This window comes from Clarias gariepinus, chromosome 6 (genome assembly GCF_024256425.1).
Source record: "Clarias gariepinus isolate MV-2021 ecotype Netherlands chromosome 6, CGAR_prim_01v2, whole genome shotgun sequence".
In the NCBI taxonomy this organism is placed as follows: domain Eukaryota; kingdom Metazoa; phylum Chordata; class Actinopteri; order Siluriformes; family Clariidae; genus Clarias; species Clarias gariepinus.
The window spans coordinates 28,416,970-28,435,222 of NC_071105.1; the positions used below are offsets into that span (position 1 = coordinate 28,416,970).

An 18,253-nucleotide genomic window follows, 5' to 3' on the forward strand; every position below is an offset into this window, starting at 1 on the left:
ATGCGGGTCCTATAAGGGGCAGATTGAAGCCTTTTTTTCCCACTTCGCCTCACTGATAAGTTGTTTTCTTAAAGCTACACAAGGCTGTTTAGTCCAAATTCCTTGAGTTCTCTTCGTATTTTATGTGTTAACTCTTAATCATAGCTGTGAGTTCTAATGATTTTTTTTTTTGTTTTTTACAGTTTGATTTCACTAAGGATTTAAGTGATCTCCCATCTCTATCATTAAGGATGTTTTTTTTTTTACCCAAATTTCATCCTTGATGATGATGATGGTTTACCACTATCCTTTTAGGTTTTATTGCATTGGGTTTAGTTCCAAAACCAATTTTAGTAGTTTCCGCAATCTCCTTAGTTGTTTTCTTTGCTTGATGCAGGACAATAATTCGGCATTTCTGAAACGGGGACCATCTTTGCCATGACTACAGGATATGTATTCTGACATGGTTGTTTATGAAATGAGAAGCTGATCACTGCATCAGTTAAAATCTGCATTCAATAAAATCAGTCTAAGTTGATCTGTTTCTGCTATTGGGTCTTTTTTCTTTCTATGCTCGCCCTGAGCGGCACACCTTCTGATTCTACGGTCTTTCCTAATCGTTATTTCCCTCTACATTGTAAAACAATGCTGAATGCATAGAATATGCAATAATCTAATTTGAACAGTTGATATTGAGCCGTGTCTGCTACTTATGTTCTGTGAAGCCTTTATAAAGGCTCTAATCTCAAGGTGCTGTTAATTGGTGATTTTTGAGGCTGTTAACTTTAAACGAACTTCTCCACAGCAGCAGAGGTAGGTTTTGGTCTTTCTTTCCTGAGAAGGTCTTCATGAGAGCCACTTTCATCATGATGCTTGATGGGTTTTGCAAATACACTTGACATAACTGTTCTTAGAACTATTCCAGAAAGGCTGACCTTGAAAAAAAATCCTTATGATTTTTCTAGAATGTAGAAAATTCTCTCTCTATATATGATTAATCTAGCATATAAACAGGTTATGGACCTCATGGTTTTTTTATTGAACACATTGGATATACTAGTATGAAGTATATTAATTTGCCCTGGAAGATGGGAGAAAACACACCCTCCTAAAGAAGACTGTAGAAATACTGCGACTCTGATATGTTTGAGGTAAATCCGCCACTGCTCACATCCGGGCTACGAACCATGAGCAAAGACGTGGAATGTTAGATTTTTTTTTTCCCCTTAGCCGCCGTAATGATGAAGTAAAAACCACCATGATTGGTGGATTGCGAGGGACAAGAAACATAAAACCGGAGGATTAGCTTTAGCATACAGATGCGAAAAAAACTGCGAATCCAGACAGTGCGAACAGCAGCTGACGGCACAAACGCGGGTTACTTGCTTAAGCCAGATGTAAGTTATTTTAAAATAAAATACAACGCTCAGCATCCACACGACCACTGTAGCTAACAGTGCACAATGGTCTCTTGCAATATTTTGCTCTCATACAAACACAGAGCGGCGCGCCTTGCTTGACAGCTCGACAGCCAATAGAAAGCAGCGCGCGCCAGGCTGCGCTAAGTCTCAGCCAATGGGTAACGTTATAGTACGGGCCCAAACAAGTTAGGCTGTTGGTTCAGGCGACCATCGCTAAACTTCACCAAATAATAGCTGTTTGTGTTTTGGGTGATGCAGTAGCCATTTTAGGTAAGTAGGTCTTTTAAATTCCCACCCTCCCTGAATTTGTGCCATATAGAATTTGTGTTGCAGCAATAGAGGGTTACTCGGGCCGGGCACTAACTCCTGCATCCCTCATGAATGAAGTGCTGAGGTCTTTAATAACGAGAAAGAAATTCTACCGAGTTGTTTTCCACCTCGCCCCCCCACCCCTGTAGTATTTGATGCATTTTTCTAAACTGTCATGGCGTTTTTTTGCGTCCTTGGAAATAAATTCGGGGGCGGAAAGCGGTATGGTGGTCGGAACCGGCGGCTGAAGCTCAGGTAGGCGAGGTCCTGCTCAAAGACGGGGGCTAGTGGAGTTCCAGTGCCGCTTCACACGTGGAACGCCGGTGATATATACGTGGATGTTTAACGGTGCTGTCGCAGTGAGATTCGATTTAGCAGCACAGGCTAACATCGCTAATGTATGTGACACGCGGTGTTTTTTATGCTCACTCTTATTTTTAAATAAACACTAATGCATCTGAATGCCGGTGTTAAAAGTACCATGGAGCTGGCAATTTCAAAACTTGGAGGAATTGCATGTCTAGAAAGTATATATATATAATTACACTGTAGTTACTTACAATGAAATGCCTTTGTAAATGTAGTCGCATCCAGATTGGTCCAGGTAGGCTGTTCAGCTTTGCACCGGTCAGGATCAGGTAGGTTCTCAGGATATACACTGTTAATAAGATTATAAGCACATGTCGTGTTTGCAGTGAAGGTAAACTGGTCTGTCTGGTTAAAGGTTAGAAGTTACAACCAAAACGACTTAAAGTGCTCTCCAGTCTTCTCTTGTGAGTTGATTGGTCTCGCATGTACAGGTTTTTAAATACCAAGTGGTTTGTTCCAATCCTATAACTGTAATAATGTTGGCATTATTCATGACGATCACCTGCATCAAATCGTGCCACTCTGAATAGTTACATGTGGTGCAACCTTAATTCGTATTTTTGTTGTAAAGCTGATCCGGGATAACTACCAAAGTTTACGAACTCCAGCTTGCACTATAAGTATGGATTATACACAGGGGTAAAAAGTACTTTTGCATTCTTGCTGATGTTACTATAACAGCTTTTATACAGTAGCTTCACATCATGTCTTCTGAGCTCCATGTATTTTAGAAAAAAAAAAAAAAGCTTCAATATTTTGATACATGTTTGGAGTTGAAAGAGATTACAAAGTCTTGACATTGTGTACAGCAAAAGATTTGTTTTAACGATTACTGTGCAACATTTAACAGGGTTACATATGGGGGAAAAAAACCTTCCAAAATCCTCATAATTTTGTTTTGCTTAAATTGAACAACGCAGAACAATAATTCAAATGCACTCTTTCACAGGCTCTGTGTTTAGGAAGTAATCTACAGTTATGTACAGTTTAAAGAGTATCCTTCGTTTGTCAGCTTTGTTTGTCTGAGCTGGTGTCTCTTTTTGGAATAAAACAATATCAAGAACCATCGCAAGTTATTCTGCTACACATTTTACTTAGGAGGTTTTGCAGCAAATGTCTGTCTGCTGAAACCCCGCAGTACTGGATAACAGTCAGGTGCAGCGTGTTGGCGGAAGCTCGTGCTCACATTAACTAGCATTAATGAAAGAGCAAAATGTGACACAGACAACCTGGTGTAGAGGCGATTTAGAATGACTTAGCAGCAGTTAATAAGAAGACTGAGTTGTTTAAGATGACACAACGTTAGCAGATTAAAAAGAAATATATCAAAGTGCAGCTGTGACTTAAATGAAGGTATTGGCAGGTAGCTGCTCTTCCCTCTTTCCAGTACCGCATACTGCCGCTAAAACTTTTAGTGTCATGCAGTACCAGACCGTACCAGCCTGCTTTTACTCTTTATTACACATCATCCCTGTCTTAAACACTAGAATTTACTTTTAGTTGATCTCCAATGCCTGAAAATAACTCTGGAAACAAGGTTCCTTTATAGCCGTTATTTTTGAGGGATAATGTGGTGCCAAACGTATTACCGACAAAGCACTGTCAGCATTGTTTATTACTACAACATGCTTTACAAATATAAAATTATTGTTTATTTATATGAAAAATTATGCATTTATAGTTCTGCTAGTACAAATTTTATGTGGATGGAATGAAAGTCTGGTGTAAAGTTGTGTAAAGGAAAAAGGTGGGTAGCAATAATTCCTGCAATGTATCTACATTAGGCTAAAGTTGACTCCTGGTTAAAAATGGATTTACGTGTGTGGATTTACGTGTTTTTTTTTTCTTTTTCTGTCAGACATAGGATGCTAATAAAAGTGTACAATATTTATTTTTGGGGTATCAAAAAAGTTGCATAAATTGGAGACAGATTAATATCTTAATTTTTTTTCATTAACTTTACATTATTTACTGTAGCTGATGCCCCTCACAAACACTGTGCTTAGTTGTCTCCATTTAAATATTGTGATGCTTATTACATTGAGTTATTAAATTATATTAAGCTAAATTATTTATTACAGATTGCAGAAGAAAATGCACAAAAAAGCTTTTTTTTTTTTTTTTTTTTAATAATTGCTCATTTAAGCACTTTGTAAAGATAGCATGTGATTTGGCTGTTAACAGTCAGGGGAAGTTGATTTCCCTTTCCACTTGGGTGCCAGTACAAAGGTAAGTCATGTTTTCCTTGTTACTTGAGGGATGATTGCTCAAATTGAGTCATACCACAGGGTCAAGGGGAACATGGCACCCAGCAGGGTTTGAGAAGAGCCTTCAGGTAGGCTGGGACTGGCGTGGCTTTGGCTTTGTAGGCAAACATTAATTAGTACGTGTACATGCAAAGTTGAGCTATGGTTATAGTTACAGTATGCTTATGGTTTTATATGGTTATAGCTCGAGCCATTTAATTGTCTTAATATACAAGCATGGCTCGTTCGACAATAGGTGGTTTCAGCTCGTTAGTACTGATATGTACTGTAATAGGTCCCGGTTGACCTATTACATCAAAGACCAAAACAATTAACAAAAAGTTAGGAAACTGTTATAATATTGAGCATTAAAAACATGAACAACATTCCAGTGCTGTACTTTTAAAATCAACTTTATTCATACTGTATAGCACAAAGAACTGTCAGGTTAATGAAAACAGATTATTTCATTCTAATTTGGTGTTGCTTTACACACCGCCTTGCCAGTGTTAGTACTAATGCATCTCACAATTAGTACTGCTTTGTTGTTATCGCTCTATAAAGGGTGTGTTAACATCGGCTGTGAAGCTCTTGCAGTGCAAAACGTTTTCTACCCAATAGAAAGTGTGGTACTACTGTACATGTACTCAGGTAATATGTATTTGTGTAATGATGTAGAGTGTGGCCTAACATAATTAAAAAAGCAAAATGAGAAGGAAAAAAAAGAGATTTAACCGACACTAAACGGTCAAAATGTGTTTCAGAGGGATGCAATATTCATGACCACTGGACTATCAAAAATAAAGTTTTTTTTGTCTTTGTTTTGTTTTTGGAAATAGTCGATAGGGTTACAAAAAAAGTATAGAGAGGGAAGGCGCAAATGATCTGCAAAAGACTAAAGTATAGAAGAAGAATTAAATGTAAAACTACCAGAAATCGTTTGTCCTCCTTGCCACTAATATTTAAGAATTGCAACCTGTCTGGAATGTCTAAAGGTATAAGTTGTTTAGTGCTCAGAGGCATGGCCAAGGTAAGGAAGGCTGAAACATGACCAACATTAAACAACACTCACTCAAGTTTTTATGGACAGATGAAATGAAAGTAACTCTTGATGGACCAATTGGATGAGCCCGTGGCCAGATCACAAACAAACACATGGCACCACTTCAAGTCAAGTGGGGCCAGGGGTAGCTCAGTGGTTAAGGCATTGGACTACGGTTCGGAAGATCCCAGGTTTAAACCCCACAACCACCAAGTTGCCACTGTTGGGCCCTTGAGCAAGGCCCTTAACCCTCAACTGCTCAGATGTGTAATGAGATAAAAAAATGTAAGTCGCTCTGGATAAGAGCGTCTGCCAAATGCCTAAATGTAAATGTAAGTCAGACGGCAGCAAGGTGGGAGAGGGTTTGAGCTAGACATTTTTGGGTTGAGGATGGGCTTGGGTTTGTAAAATAAACTTTCTTCAAACAGGGGTTACAGGAAGAATTCTACATCATTTAAGAAGACCATGATTTATATGCAGGATAATGCTCTGTCACATGCATCGAAGTACTCCATTGCTTGGCCGGCCATCAAAAGGGTTCAAAGATGACAACAGAATAATGACCTTGACCCCTCCTCGTCTGACTTAAACCCTGTTGAGAACTGGTGGGTCCTTTATAAACATGAGATTTACAGTGCAGGAAAATAACACTCCTCTTTGAACATCATTTGGGAAACTGACAGACTTCATGGATCAGGGGCTCTCAACCTTAAATATTCAAATCTTTAGATCTGATTCAAAGTCAAAGGAACGACTGGGGATTTTAGATAAAGCAATTGCTTTGTATTTAATTAGCTGATGACTTACAAGCATTATACTGTAAATTCACATTTAAGGAAATCTTAGAGAACAATACATTTAAACCTATTGGGAAAAAATGCCACTGTTTAACTGCAATCAGATGTTTAAACCAAATCAACTCTTAAGCAGCTTATTTAAAATATGTTACAAATTAGTGAAAAAGAAATGGCACAAATTGTTGCTTGTGAACCTAAACAGCTCCAACTGGCAACATTAAAAAAAAATTACAAATAAAAATTTTTAGATTAAAAAAATATTTAAAGAGAAAAATCTTAAAAAGTGTGTTTTTAATGCCTAAATAAACTTTTTAAACAAACTGACTTTGAAGGACAACACAACAAGACACTGTAATATCAAGATGATTTTTAAATAAAAGTTCAATGATCACATGCTTTTTTTTACTTTGCAAAGCACTTATGAGCTTGTGCACTTAAAACAGTAAAATGGTTTCTGTCGTCCTGGTCCAGGAGGACAGAAAGAGTAAAGCTGATTGGCTGGTTCTTCTCGTAAGACTTGTTGTGCATTTGTGTCATTCTGAAAAGTTGGGGTTTTCAGCTTGCTGTGGCGTAGGTGTGCATGGAAAATGCATGAACTTTCTGATGGTGTCGCCCTCTATTGTCAGGACCCTAGCTGTCCGTCTCTATTGAAAATAAGAAAAATTTACTACACAAAAGATACGTGAACAACCCTAAAGACAGTTAAAATAAACAGCAGTTTAGTTTGAGAAATGGTACAGTCTGACTCCAATTAGCTGCCTAAATCTTAGCACAAAAAAACTGTGGTTGTTACGTGACGTAATGTACACTGACAGAATTTGAACGCCTATTAGCTGTTTGCTCACTCGCTAATTTTGAACGGGTAGCTGTTAGCCGAGACTTGGTGTTTAACATCACTCTGGCTGTTAACATTGTCATGACAATATGGAAACTTTTTAATTTTTGCTTTAATCTTAGGAAAGGATCACCGTAACAATCTCTGAATAGACTACAACACTAACAATTTATTGACGAGTATAACATGTTTTATTACAAGGTAGAAAACATACGCTTAATTATATTGTATGGCTGCATTGCTAGATTAAGGTGTGGGCTGGGTCTGGATTGACTTGTAGTGCTGTTCAGATCCAGACCAGAGTCTTTGAAAAGCCCTGCCACACATGGAAGTCTCATGGCAGTTATTGAAAAGAAGGGTATATGGGTCACTTAATATTTTCAACATGACAAAAGTGTTTATTTGTTAATTTTGAGTGAATAAACAAGTGAGTTGGGGAAAAATTTAGTTTTTTCATAAGTTGCATAATTTATGCAACACCCACTTGTGTATTCCCCTGAGAAAGGCAAAATTCACTTTTTTTTTTGTTAAACATTTAGGAGGTTTAAGGTTTATTAACATTTTTGCCTGAGAGATTTGTATTTGTTCAACAATGAAATTAACATTCAGGAATACGACCTCTAGTAATATTGTGTATAGCCATTTACTCTAAAAATACTGATGGTGTCTAAATAGTTTGTTCTGGGGCGTGTGTGCGCAGCGGCGTTAGCGGACATGATCGTTACCATTAAGCACAACGCAACTTGGATTGTGTGCATGCAGATGTATTCATGAGCATGGAGCAGTGAAATGTGCACACAGAGTTCTTCAGATCCGTGAACGCTGAGACATTCACACTTCCTTTGCATTTACTTACAGAGTTTGAGATTTAAGTTTACTTTGGTGATGGAGATAACTTTCTCGCAGTTATGATTCATCACTTTCATCCACTTTTCTGCCCTATTAAACCAGATCTTATTTGCATAAATTTTTTTCCCCAAAAGTTTGTTCTGTACAGTTTTGCAAGTAGATCGCAAGTTAGCCATCTATAGTCCACCTTCACCTGCAAAGATATTTTAATACGATATTTAAAATAAATATATTTACGACATAAATAATTTTCTTGAGAGAAAGCCAGCGAGAGAGAGAGACATTATGCACATAATAATTAGCCCTATGCTAAATGTACTGTTTTTAGTGGTTAAAGCTTTACATTTAATACCTCTGTCTCTCTCAATCAGTCCATTTGATTATTGTGCAGCGCAGTGTCTGAGTTGGTAAAGAACACTTCACTTTAAGTACAGTAAAATGTACTCCTGCCTATAATAGCAATGAGAATAATGTCAGTTTTGTTTAATGCATTTTTTATTGCCCAGGGTGGGTTTAATGTTTGTTAAGGTGTTAAGGTATGTTAAAATGAGTTTAAGTGTCATTCGCAACAAACTTTGCAAATAGTGCGCTCCTACCTCACAGGATGTTGTACTGCCTGGCAATGTATGGGTATTTTAGAGTAACGCTTTTTGCAGTTTCTCTATAATAATACATCGTAACACCTTAAATGCAAGCATATATAAATATAAAACATAATTAGAGGAAGCATCTATTTTGAAATCAGAGAATTGCCACACAAAATAATCACAAAACATTATTGAGTGGGATTTTTTTAGATCTCTGTTCATCATCATGGACGCGGCTTGATGCTAGTTGAAGCTCATTTCCTTAACATGTCTGTGTGTAGTGGCTCTTGAAGCACTGACCCCTGCCTCACTCTACTTCTTGTGAAGCGCTACCAAGTTCTTTAATTGGCTTTGATGAATTTGCTTCAATACAGTTCCATCTATGGCTTACAGATGGTCTCTCACTGTGGTGTCAATCTTCTGAACATCTGTCAAGTCAGCAGTTTTCCCCATGTGTGTGAACTAGACTGAGATATACAGTACATGGAATTTAATTGTATGAATCAGGAATTTACTCAAACTCAATGAAATATTCTAATAATTTGATGTACTGGATTTTTATGATCTGTAAGCGTAATATAATCAAAACAAAGTCTAATTCTCTTTGCATGTAATAAATCTAGAACATATGAGAATTGTTACTTTTTTAAACACTTTTTCAGTGTTTACTTTTTTTACAATATTTTATTTATTTTGAGATGTATTTTTAATTGAAAAAAAGTGCTTTTACATATATTTCACACATAGCTTTAAATTACAGATTGGCTGAAATTAACAGCCACTAAGCACCGCATGTGGGCAGTTTTTCCGCTTGCATGTTATTTAGTCTTTTAAGTCTTTGTTTTGGTGATGTAGCAGCTTCTTTTTCCTTCTTTCTCCTCTGCTGTCCGCATGTCGGAGCTTTGCAGAAGTAGACACATTAGAAACTTTAACATGATGCAAACATGTCATGCCACTGTTTTCTCTTCGGAGATGTCACCTGGCTGCGACTTGTCTGCTGCTTGATAGCATTAGCTTCACCCTTTCTACATGGCTAGCCAGTGTATGCGACAAGGATGTACACAAGGAGTCAGCCAGCCTTCCAAACGAAAGCACACTGTTGCTAAACAGGAGGACAAAGCAGAAATGGAAAACAGAAAGATTTTGTAGAAAATATCATTTTGAAAACGACAGTGGCTGGCTACAGTATGATGCTGAGGCTGTGGTGATGAGATGTTCCGTGTGTCGCCAGTATACCAAAGACAACTAATTCATCATCGGAAATAAAACTGTTAGGCTGGAGAGCATTCGTGACTGTGAGCGCAGCAAGTGTCACATTGTCTGTACGTCTGTGTCCTGGTCTCAGTCTGAGCAACAAGATGTTGGCAGCAGATCCCTAGCTGCTTTGCGACAGTGATCATTGTTAAAAGCGTTATACAAATAAAATTTTATTAAATTTAAGTCCTGTACGTTGCAAGGTGGGGACTTTATGGATTGCATTTGTTTTTCCAGCACATCCTAATGCTCATTAAGAATTGCATGTATTATTGATCATTGTGTTAATTTGGAGACTAAGTCTTTGTCCTTTTTCTAAAATAATTCCTGTACAAATTTTTGCCGTGTAGCAGGGCATATTAGCTTTTATGTGAGCTTAAGCCAAATAAGTCTACCTTTGCACCCCATATGCACCAGTGAGTATTAGACACCCATGATACTGTTGCCAGTTTATAGACTGTCCTTCCTTGGACAAATTTTAGATAGGAAAAAAAGATAGGAGCTAACCACTTCATACTGGGAACACTACACCTGATTGACTGTTTTGGAGATGCTCTGACCATCTACTGTAGCTATCACGATTCTGTCAGTGTTTAATGTAATGGCTGATTAGTGTAATTTCTCAAAAAAAATTGCACAAAACATAGTTATTAAATACCTGAGGTCTGTCAGAAACGCCACACTAAAGCGTTTTCTAGTTAACTTGCTGTGTTACATTATTCAGTTTAATACCCATCTCTTGCTTTCTGTATCACATATAGTTCTGTATGTAAGCCTGCCCTGTTGTCAATACTGGACATTTATACTTATTTTATGTCTTTGCCCCAATTTAACTTCAGTCTGCAGTAAAACGCGGTCAAATGTACCAGCTCTAAACACCTGGTCAGGCAATCATGCTCTTCCTGAAGTATTGCACACTATCTTTTGATGTATTTTAACAGCTCTCCTTTCCACTGCACACTAGAAGTACAGCATCTTTTTTTTTTTAAGATTGGTAGCCTCACAACTTTTCACTGTCCACTTCATCCCAGCATCTCCTATTTATCCAGGCATGCTTGCCCTCATCCAAAGCCTCATTCATTCAATCCCTGTTCACTCTAAGTTTGTTGCCGTGCTTGTCTCTAAAAGCTCAAAAAAACTATTCGGGTTTCTCAAAGCTCACAGGCCCATTCCCCTTAGCTCTTCTTCTCTCCTTTTCTAAAGGATCATAGACACACTCTCTTAAGGACTGCAGATGTTTCTTTTCCTCTGAAGCATCTCTGATGCTGTGTGTTCTGAGGACAGACATCTATTTTTCACTATGCAGTGAATCATAGACACTTACATTCAGTCTTCCTCATGGATGCCCCTCTCCTTCTAATGAATTTTGGTCTCAATTGACTTCTTTCCAGCCCTTCCTATTTCACCCCCTAAAAAAATCTTTCCATATTCATAACAACCCACTGCCAGTCACCCCATCTCTCTTCGCTCAAAGCATGCTGCAGTTCCTGTCAGGAGTGCTTGCAGGTAGGGCTGGACAATAATTCAGTATCAATATATATCGCGATAAAATTTTTTTTAATAACGGTAATATGATTTTTAAACAAATTTCCGATATTTCGATATACATTTGAATATATGAGCCAACGGTTTTTCTCTCTCTTGCGCTGCGAAATTTTTGGTAATCGTCTCCTCTGCTGGGTCTTAGTGCTCGTCTCTTAGTGGTATAATCAAGATCCAAGCATGCGTGTACTGTTTACTATAACACTGTGACCACGTGTGTGTGTAAAACAGGTTTAATTTTGTGTTTGATAGCGTGTTTGTACAGCGTGCGTATAAAGCAAAAGCCTCTAAAGTGTCATAGAGGGTAAAGATCCATTTTCCTCTCCTCTTGTGTTTCGCGACAGAGCGGAGTTTGTGTGTAAGGCAGAGAGAGTGTGTGTCTACAGTATGTGTGTGCGAAGCCGAAAGGAGTTGGGGGTGGGTGGGGGCTGTGTGTGTGTGTGTGTGTGCGCGCTTCGCACACACATAGACACACACTTGCCTTTACCCGAAAGGAGTTGGGGGTGGGTGGGGGCTATAAAGGTGAGTGTGTATTTGTGTGTGTGTGCGTGCGCGCTTCTGCTAATTCTACTAATGAGTCTGAGAGTTTTAATTATTTGATAGTTTGTTTCACATTTTTTGTTTGTAAAGGCTAAATACAAATAAAAAGTGAACTTATTTTTTTGTACTGTTTTTATAAAAAGAAAAAAAAAAAGAAGAAAAAAATATATATATATATATACATATATATATAATTTTTAAAGGAGGAGCATGGAGGTATTATAGACTTTGCAAATTCAGTTTGCAGACATCCATTATGTGTGTCCTCGGCAGTTTTTTCCATGAGGCTTTTTAGTATAGTCCATATCGATATCGGAATTATCTCGTATCTACCACAATTAGGAAATATATCGTGATATAAATTTTTGCCATATCGTCCAGCCCTACTTGCAGGTATTCCTATGTGTTAATGTTCACAGCTCTTCTTATTTCACAGTGCTTGTAGCCCCTCTTGTAAGCCTCTTTTCACCTTGTAACACTTCAGTGGCGCATTAGTTTTGTTTGCTATGTGCATGTGAGTGTAGGGAAAATGGTTCTGGTTATACAGAAAGCAGTGGAATTACAAAATATATACCAATGATATAGGTGCTTCAGTGTAAATGTGGTAATCAGTTTAATTAGATCAACCTTCTTAATAAATTAAAACCTTAGATTAGTTGAGAAAAAGAATAATAAGTGACTGAAGTGACAAGAATAAGGATAAGGAATCCCAGTAACTATGAACTTAATTGTAAAATAAGGACAAAAACGAGTTGCACACAGTCTCCAAAATTAACTTTTTAAATCACCAGCCAAGTTGGCGGGTCGATGACAAAAAGTCCACTGGCCAGTATTTACCAGCCAAAATAATAAATGCAAATTCAGTTCAGACCGTAGCCAGCCTCTTGAAACACATCTTCAAGTCACCGTTTCTCTTAAAACTTTGTTTGCATGTCCTTCTGGTGATTCGTCCTCCTTTTCTGTGGTGGCAGTGTGCTTTTATTTTATAAGGTTGGTGTAGGCAGCTATTTTTAATCTAAAATATCCTGAGCCTGCAGGAAAAGTAGAAAATTACATCACATGTTAATTTGTATATTGATTGCATCATCACACAGTATTTGCATTGAGGCAGGCAGAAGGTGACATGGGTTTCAGCAACCAGGATGAATCTTTTATAGGCATTAACTATGAAAATGAAGATGTGTATTATAGGATGTACTTTATTATTATATACCTGACAGGGCAGTTACATTATATGCAAGAGACATAAGATACACGCTGTTGCATGTTCTATCTGTTTGCGAATTCCTGTCTCTTAAGAACTTACATGCATTCAGACATTGACCGAATAGATGTTTTACACAACAAGACTCTACTTAAAATTTTTTTGACTATATTGATTATAGCTATTGGGTAATGTGCATCACCCTTGCAAACAACATGTCTTTAAGAAAAAGAGTGGCTAAAGTCAGAGAAGAGGCTCATCAGGGACTGGAGACCTTAGAGTCTTCAGGTAGGCTATAAACAATGAGTAAATATAGGCTAATTTTAGTGGAATAAATAACATCTTGGCAGGAACAGATAGTGTTTTTTTTTTCATTCCAAGTTTTACTGTGTTGAGTAACTGTAGTGTAGTTTAGCACTGTCGCCTTGCACCTTCAGGGTCCGGGTTGATTCCCGGCCAGGCTCGATTCCCGTCTCTTTGTGCATGGAGTTTGCATGTTCTCCCCGTGCTTGGTGGGTTTCCTTCAGGTACTCCGGTATCCTCCCACAGTCCAAAGACATGCAGGTTAGGCTAATTGGCATTCCCAAATTGCCCGTAGTGTGTGAGTGTGTGTATGTGTGTGTGCCCTGCGATAGATTTGCACCCTGTCCAGAGTGTACCCTGCCTCGTGCCCTAAGCCTTCTGCGCTAGGCTCCAGGTCCCTGAATACAGGATAAAGTGGTATAGAAGTTGAGTGAATGATTAATTTAAAGCTGCAAATTATTAAAAGTAGCATTATTTTAAAGAAAGGGAATCAGGTTTTACTGCGAATGTAATTCCTTCACTCATATTTGATATGTTTCTTGTCCTTGCATGTGTTCTCACTCTGTACTTACTAACATGGTCAGTCACTGACCTTTATTTATACTGAAGAAAAATAGGATTTTAAATCTGAAGCATTATTTCAATTTACGTTACTGCACTCTGGAACTGATTAATATTTATTCTTTTATTTATTTTATCATCATGTTTATATTCGTCATCCACCATGTGCAAGTGTGGGGGTCGGGCATGTGCAAAACACCTCTCCTTTCTCTCTGTCTTTTTCTCTCTCAAGATTCAAAGGTTGCTTTATTGTCATGGCACATATGGACACTTGTATTCTGAAAGCTTGATTAAAGGCAGAAAATAATTACAGAAATACATAATCTGGAAGTTACGTCATGTCAACCGGACAGATTTTATTGGTGGTTTGAAATGTTTTGCTACTCATTCAAGTAGCTTCTTTTGTGAAAGGTGGATTAGGAATAAGTTTTTGTCTTTGCTGGCTCATAAATAATGGGACAAAAGCCTAACAAGCAGGTGCATGACCAGGTGTGGTCTTTTCCCTCATTACTCCATGACTAATCAAGCAGATTAGACGCCTGGAGGTGGTTCTGAGTGTTCCTTTTACATTTGATAGATAGTTCACTTGAACTCTCAACATGAGGTTCAAAAAGGTGTCTATGCAAGTGAAGGAGGGCATCCTTAAGCAGAAAAAAAATCCCAAAATAAAACCATCAGAGGGACAATAAACACATTGGGAGTGACCAACACAACGGTTTAAGTGTTCTGAAAAAGAGTTAACTGGTAAACTCAGCAACAAGCATGGAAGACCCCAAAAGACAAAAAAGTAGATGGCAGCAGAATTCAGTCCATTGTAAAAGAAGAACAACATTTCAAAATCTAGCCAAGGGAAAAACACTCTTGAGTCTACAGTCAAGAGACTGCTTTATAAAGTAAATACAGACGCTTCACGATGAGGTGCAAACCACTGGTAAAGCTCAAGAACAGAAATACCAGATTTCACTTTACTAAAAGACTTTTCTAATATTTTGGACTAATGAAACCAATATTATTTGTCCCAAAATAATGGGAATAGAAAAGTATGCCGAAAGAAACGAATAGCTTATGATCTAGAGCATACCACATCATCGGTCAAATATGGTGGAGTCATTGTTATGGCATAAGTGTGTGTACATAAGTGTGTGTATGTATGGCTGCTAGTGGAACCAGGTTTCTGGTGTTTATTTATGACCTGACTGCTGATAAATGTAGTAGGTTGAATTATGAATTCCAGATTCAACCAAATGCTGTATAAGATCTTTGACTCAGGGCGCACCACAGGCACGAAGTGAGGTCTTTCAGGAAAAGGGTTATTTTATTAGGAATATAAGGAAAGGTAGGAAATTTAAAGAGGGAGAAAAGGAGAAAAACAGTGAAAACAGTTCTCCATTGGCTGTTCCCTGGCAAGCAGCCAAACGTACAGGCCACACGTCTTTAAATCCATGGGGCACACGATATTGCCCTTTTCTCGTGCCACTCACTCTGCTGACTACTGAGCCCTGAACTGAATTCCATACCTCCTTTGTAAAGAGCCTAGATAGTGTGGGGAACTTAGGTGATAATCCCCTGCCAGTCTAGCCAGATTTAGCGGCCCCACCCCTTTACACCTCTGCCGAAGGGGAGGCCGCTTGCCAAGTGAGTGGCAGTAAGTGAAGAATGAAAAATGATTTTTGAGTGATTTGGGCGCACTGCCGTAACCAGTGAATCTGTGACATTACCCCTCCCTCAGCTCCGAGCTCACAGCTGCCACAAATGACTGCCTCTCCGTGATTAAACGTCAGCGGACCCAAATCATGGTCTCCCCATATCTTTGACTCGGGTCGTGGCATTGACACACAGACACGAGGCGAGTTCTTACGGGAAAAGCGTAGTTTTATTAGGAAAATAAGAAAAGGTGTGGATTTAAGGAGGAAGAAAAGGAAGAAGTTGAGGAAAAGAGTAAGGTTGTGCACATGCAGGAAAAGCAGTGTCCAGCTGGCTAATGGCGAATTAGACTCAGGTGGGATTCAAATGTGATAAAGCCAGTGTGACTGTTGTGCCCTGGTGCTGCGGCAGCGATCCCAACAGGGCAGGGGGCCTTAACGTTGAGGCAGCAGTGTTTTTCCTGAGTCTTGCTTGGTGCAGGGACGGCTTGTGGTTGTCCCTCGACAAATGGCCAAATGGTGGTGTACATTTTTAAAGTCTACGGTGAACATGATATGGCCCTTTTCACATGTCCATATCTTCCATTTGAAGAGCAGGCAGCAGCTCGGGTCCTTAGCTGATGATCTGAACTTTATTTAAGCTGAGGAAAAATAGGAGTTTAAATCTGAAGCATTATTCCAATTCAAGTTTATTGCAATCTGGAACTGATTAATATTTATACTTTTATTTTTTCATCACTGTTTTTATGTCATCCACCATGACCAAGTGTGGGGGTCAGGCATATTCAAAACACCATTGGGCCCCTATGGGTCCCTAGTTATAGTCTAGCAGAGCTACAGTACTTGGATGAGTAGTGAAATAATTCAAGCCAACAAGAAGTAGTCCAGTTAAGATGACTCAACTTCCAGACAACTTCCCTGGCATACGGAAATGAATAGAAAGAAGCAAATATACAAACATGAAAGAATAGTCTTTACAGAAACACTAGTTATGTAAATTACCATACAAGAAAAAGAGAAAATAGAAGATAAAAATTGAGATGGGGTGGTCACTGACTGCTTCTCTTCCCCTGGCAGTTTTGTGTACAGTACTATACAGCTAGTGTGAAGCTCTAGGTGGGGCTCCCCACTAGGTGGGGCAGTTTGTCAAGGCATGAGAGGCAATTAAAAAATTTTTGTGAAGAATTCTGTTTGTATGTGATTTATATTTAGTGCCATTAGTGAGTTTGTGCAGCTCTGTTTTATTTAGAGTGCACTGCTGACAGAGGGCAGCCAGGACTGTCTGTGTCGGTCTCTGAGTCTGTAAGTTCTCCAGGTGTTTCTCAGTTTTGTATCAGTCATCATGCTCAGATAATCTGCCACACTGGGCCAGATAACATTGCATCTTACTCTGAACTCTATTCAGTTTGGGTTTCCGTATAGAATAGTTAATTTTAGTGTTGGTATAATTTGATTAACTCTAATAGGGTTTGCTGATTTATTCTGTCTTTACTATGTCTGTGTGTGGAAGTTATGGGGCAGTGATCCAGGACCAGTTGGATAAAAGTACTGGTGTCGTTTGCTCAGCTCCTGGTAATGAGTTTTACAGTATGATACGAGTGTGTTCTCACCTTTTTTTTTTTTTTCACCCTCTTGTTTCCAGAATTCAGTTGCCGTTTTGTATTCTTTAAGTAATGGATAGCTGCTTAATTCTGCCCTGCATGATGGTTTGTGTTTCTTTTTTTAATCTTTTTTGAAATCTCAAAGTTTAGCTTTATATATTTTTTATTTTAAGTTGCCTGTCAGGATGCAGGTCTGGCAGTACTGCAGCATCAGGTTCATGCTCTGCTGCAGACCCTGTGCAGTGTAGGCAGGACCAGCTTGTCTGCCTATAGCAGGAGTTTAATTTCTGAGTTGTGACAAGCGAGACCAGGTGCTGCATATTGTCAATTTAAAAAAAATAAAAATATTTTGAACAGTGTTTTTTTCAGTGAGAGTGTATAGGGTGGAAATATGGTCAGATCTGTGATGATTTGGTAAAAATCCAACTTGACTCAAGCCATGGCTTCACAAACCTAGTCTGTAGCTGTGTTTACAAGATCTCTAATATTCCACTAATGATGAGAATAAAAGCCTTATTAGAGTTTAAATGCATCCTGTCACCACCTCAGTTGGAACAGATTGGCCCGATCTGGCCAGACCAAAATGATTTATTAATTGGAATAGATGGTTTGATGTACAATCTTTGAAAATCTGTTAAACAGGAACAGTTGTTTTGACAGTTCTCTCTCGCTGGAATAAATATGTTCCTTCTTTGCATGATTGCTTAATGAAGGGGTAATATTAAGGACACAATGAGTTTCCAGGAGGGGACGTGAGAATAACTTTCTCACCAGTCTTTACTTCTGACCTTACTTTAACCACTGACTCCTGGTCCATGGTGGAGGCCAGGCCACTGATTGGCTAACATTTAACACTTAATGAAGCATCTAACAAATTACAGACAAGACAGAATTATTGTAACCAGTTATAACATGAAAGTCATAAAAGGCAAATCTGTTTTGTTTCCAGGAAAATAAGTGTCTTTAACCACTTTGCACATAACAACCAAAGTTATATTCTGATTAAATGCTTTGAGCATTTAAATACTGTACACATCTTATCCCATGGAGAGTCATGTAAATAGTTAAGCTTGAATTTTTAATCTGAAAGATTTTAATTGGATTGAAGAAGTATCGTCAATGGAACCGTAGCTATGAGAGATGAAATGGCCGATCATCTGGCCGGTGACCA

At 38.5% G+C, this 18,253-nt stretch overlaps 1 protein-coding gene across 5 annotated transcripts in view; it reads left to right on the plus strand.

Annotated features, from left to right (window-relative positions):
• The first annotated feature begins 1,231 nt into the window (after positions 1-1,231).
• The window catches only part of chd6 (chromodomain helicase DNA binding protein 6), a 91,261-nt gene continuing 74,239 nt past the window's right edge, over positions 1,232-18,253 (plus strand). For 3 of the 5 annotated variants that reach the window (XM_053498096.1, XM_053498100.1, XM_053498097.1), the window contains exon 1: positions 1,232-1,376. In XM_053498096.1, the coding sequence (XP_053354071.1) occupies positions 1,299-1,376 (78 nt within the window). In that variant the 5' untranslated portion in view covers positions 1,232-1,298. Of the gene's footprint in view, positions 1,377-1,508; positions 1,671-2,062; positions 2,108-18,253 lie in introns of those variants that run through there. The other 2 variants (XM_053498098.1, XM_053498099.1) reach the window with 2 other exon arrangements.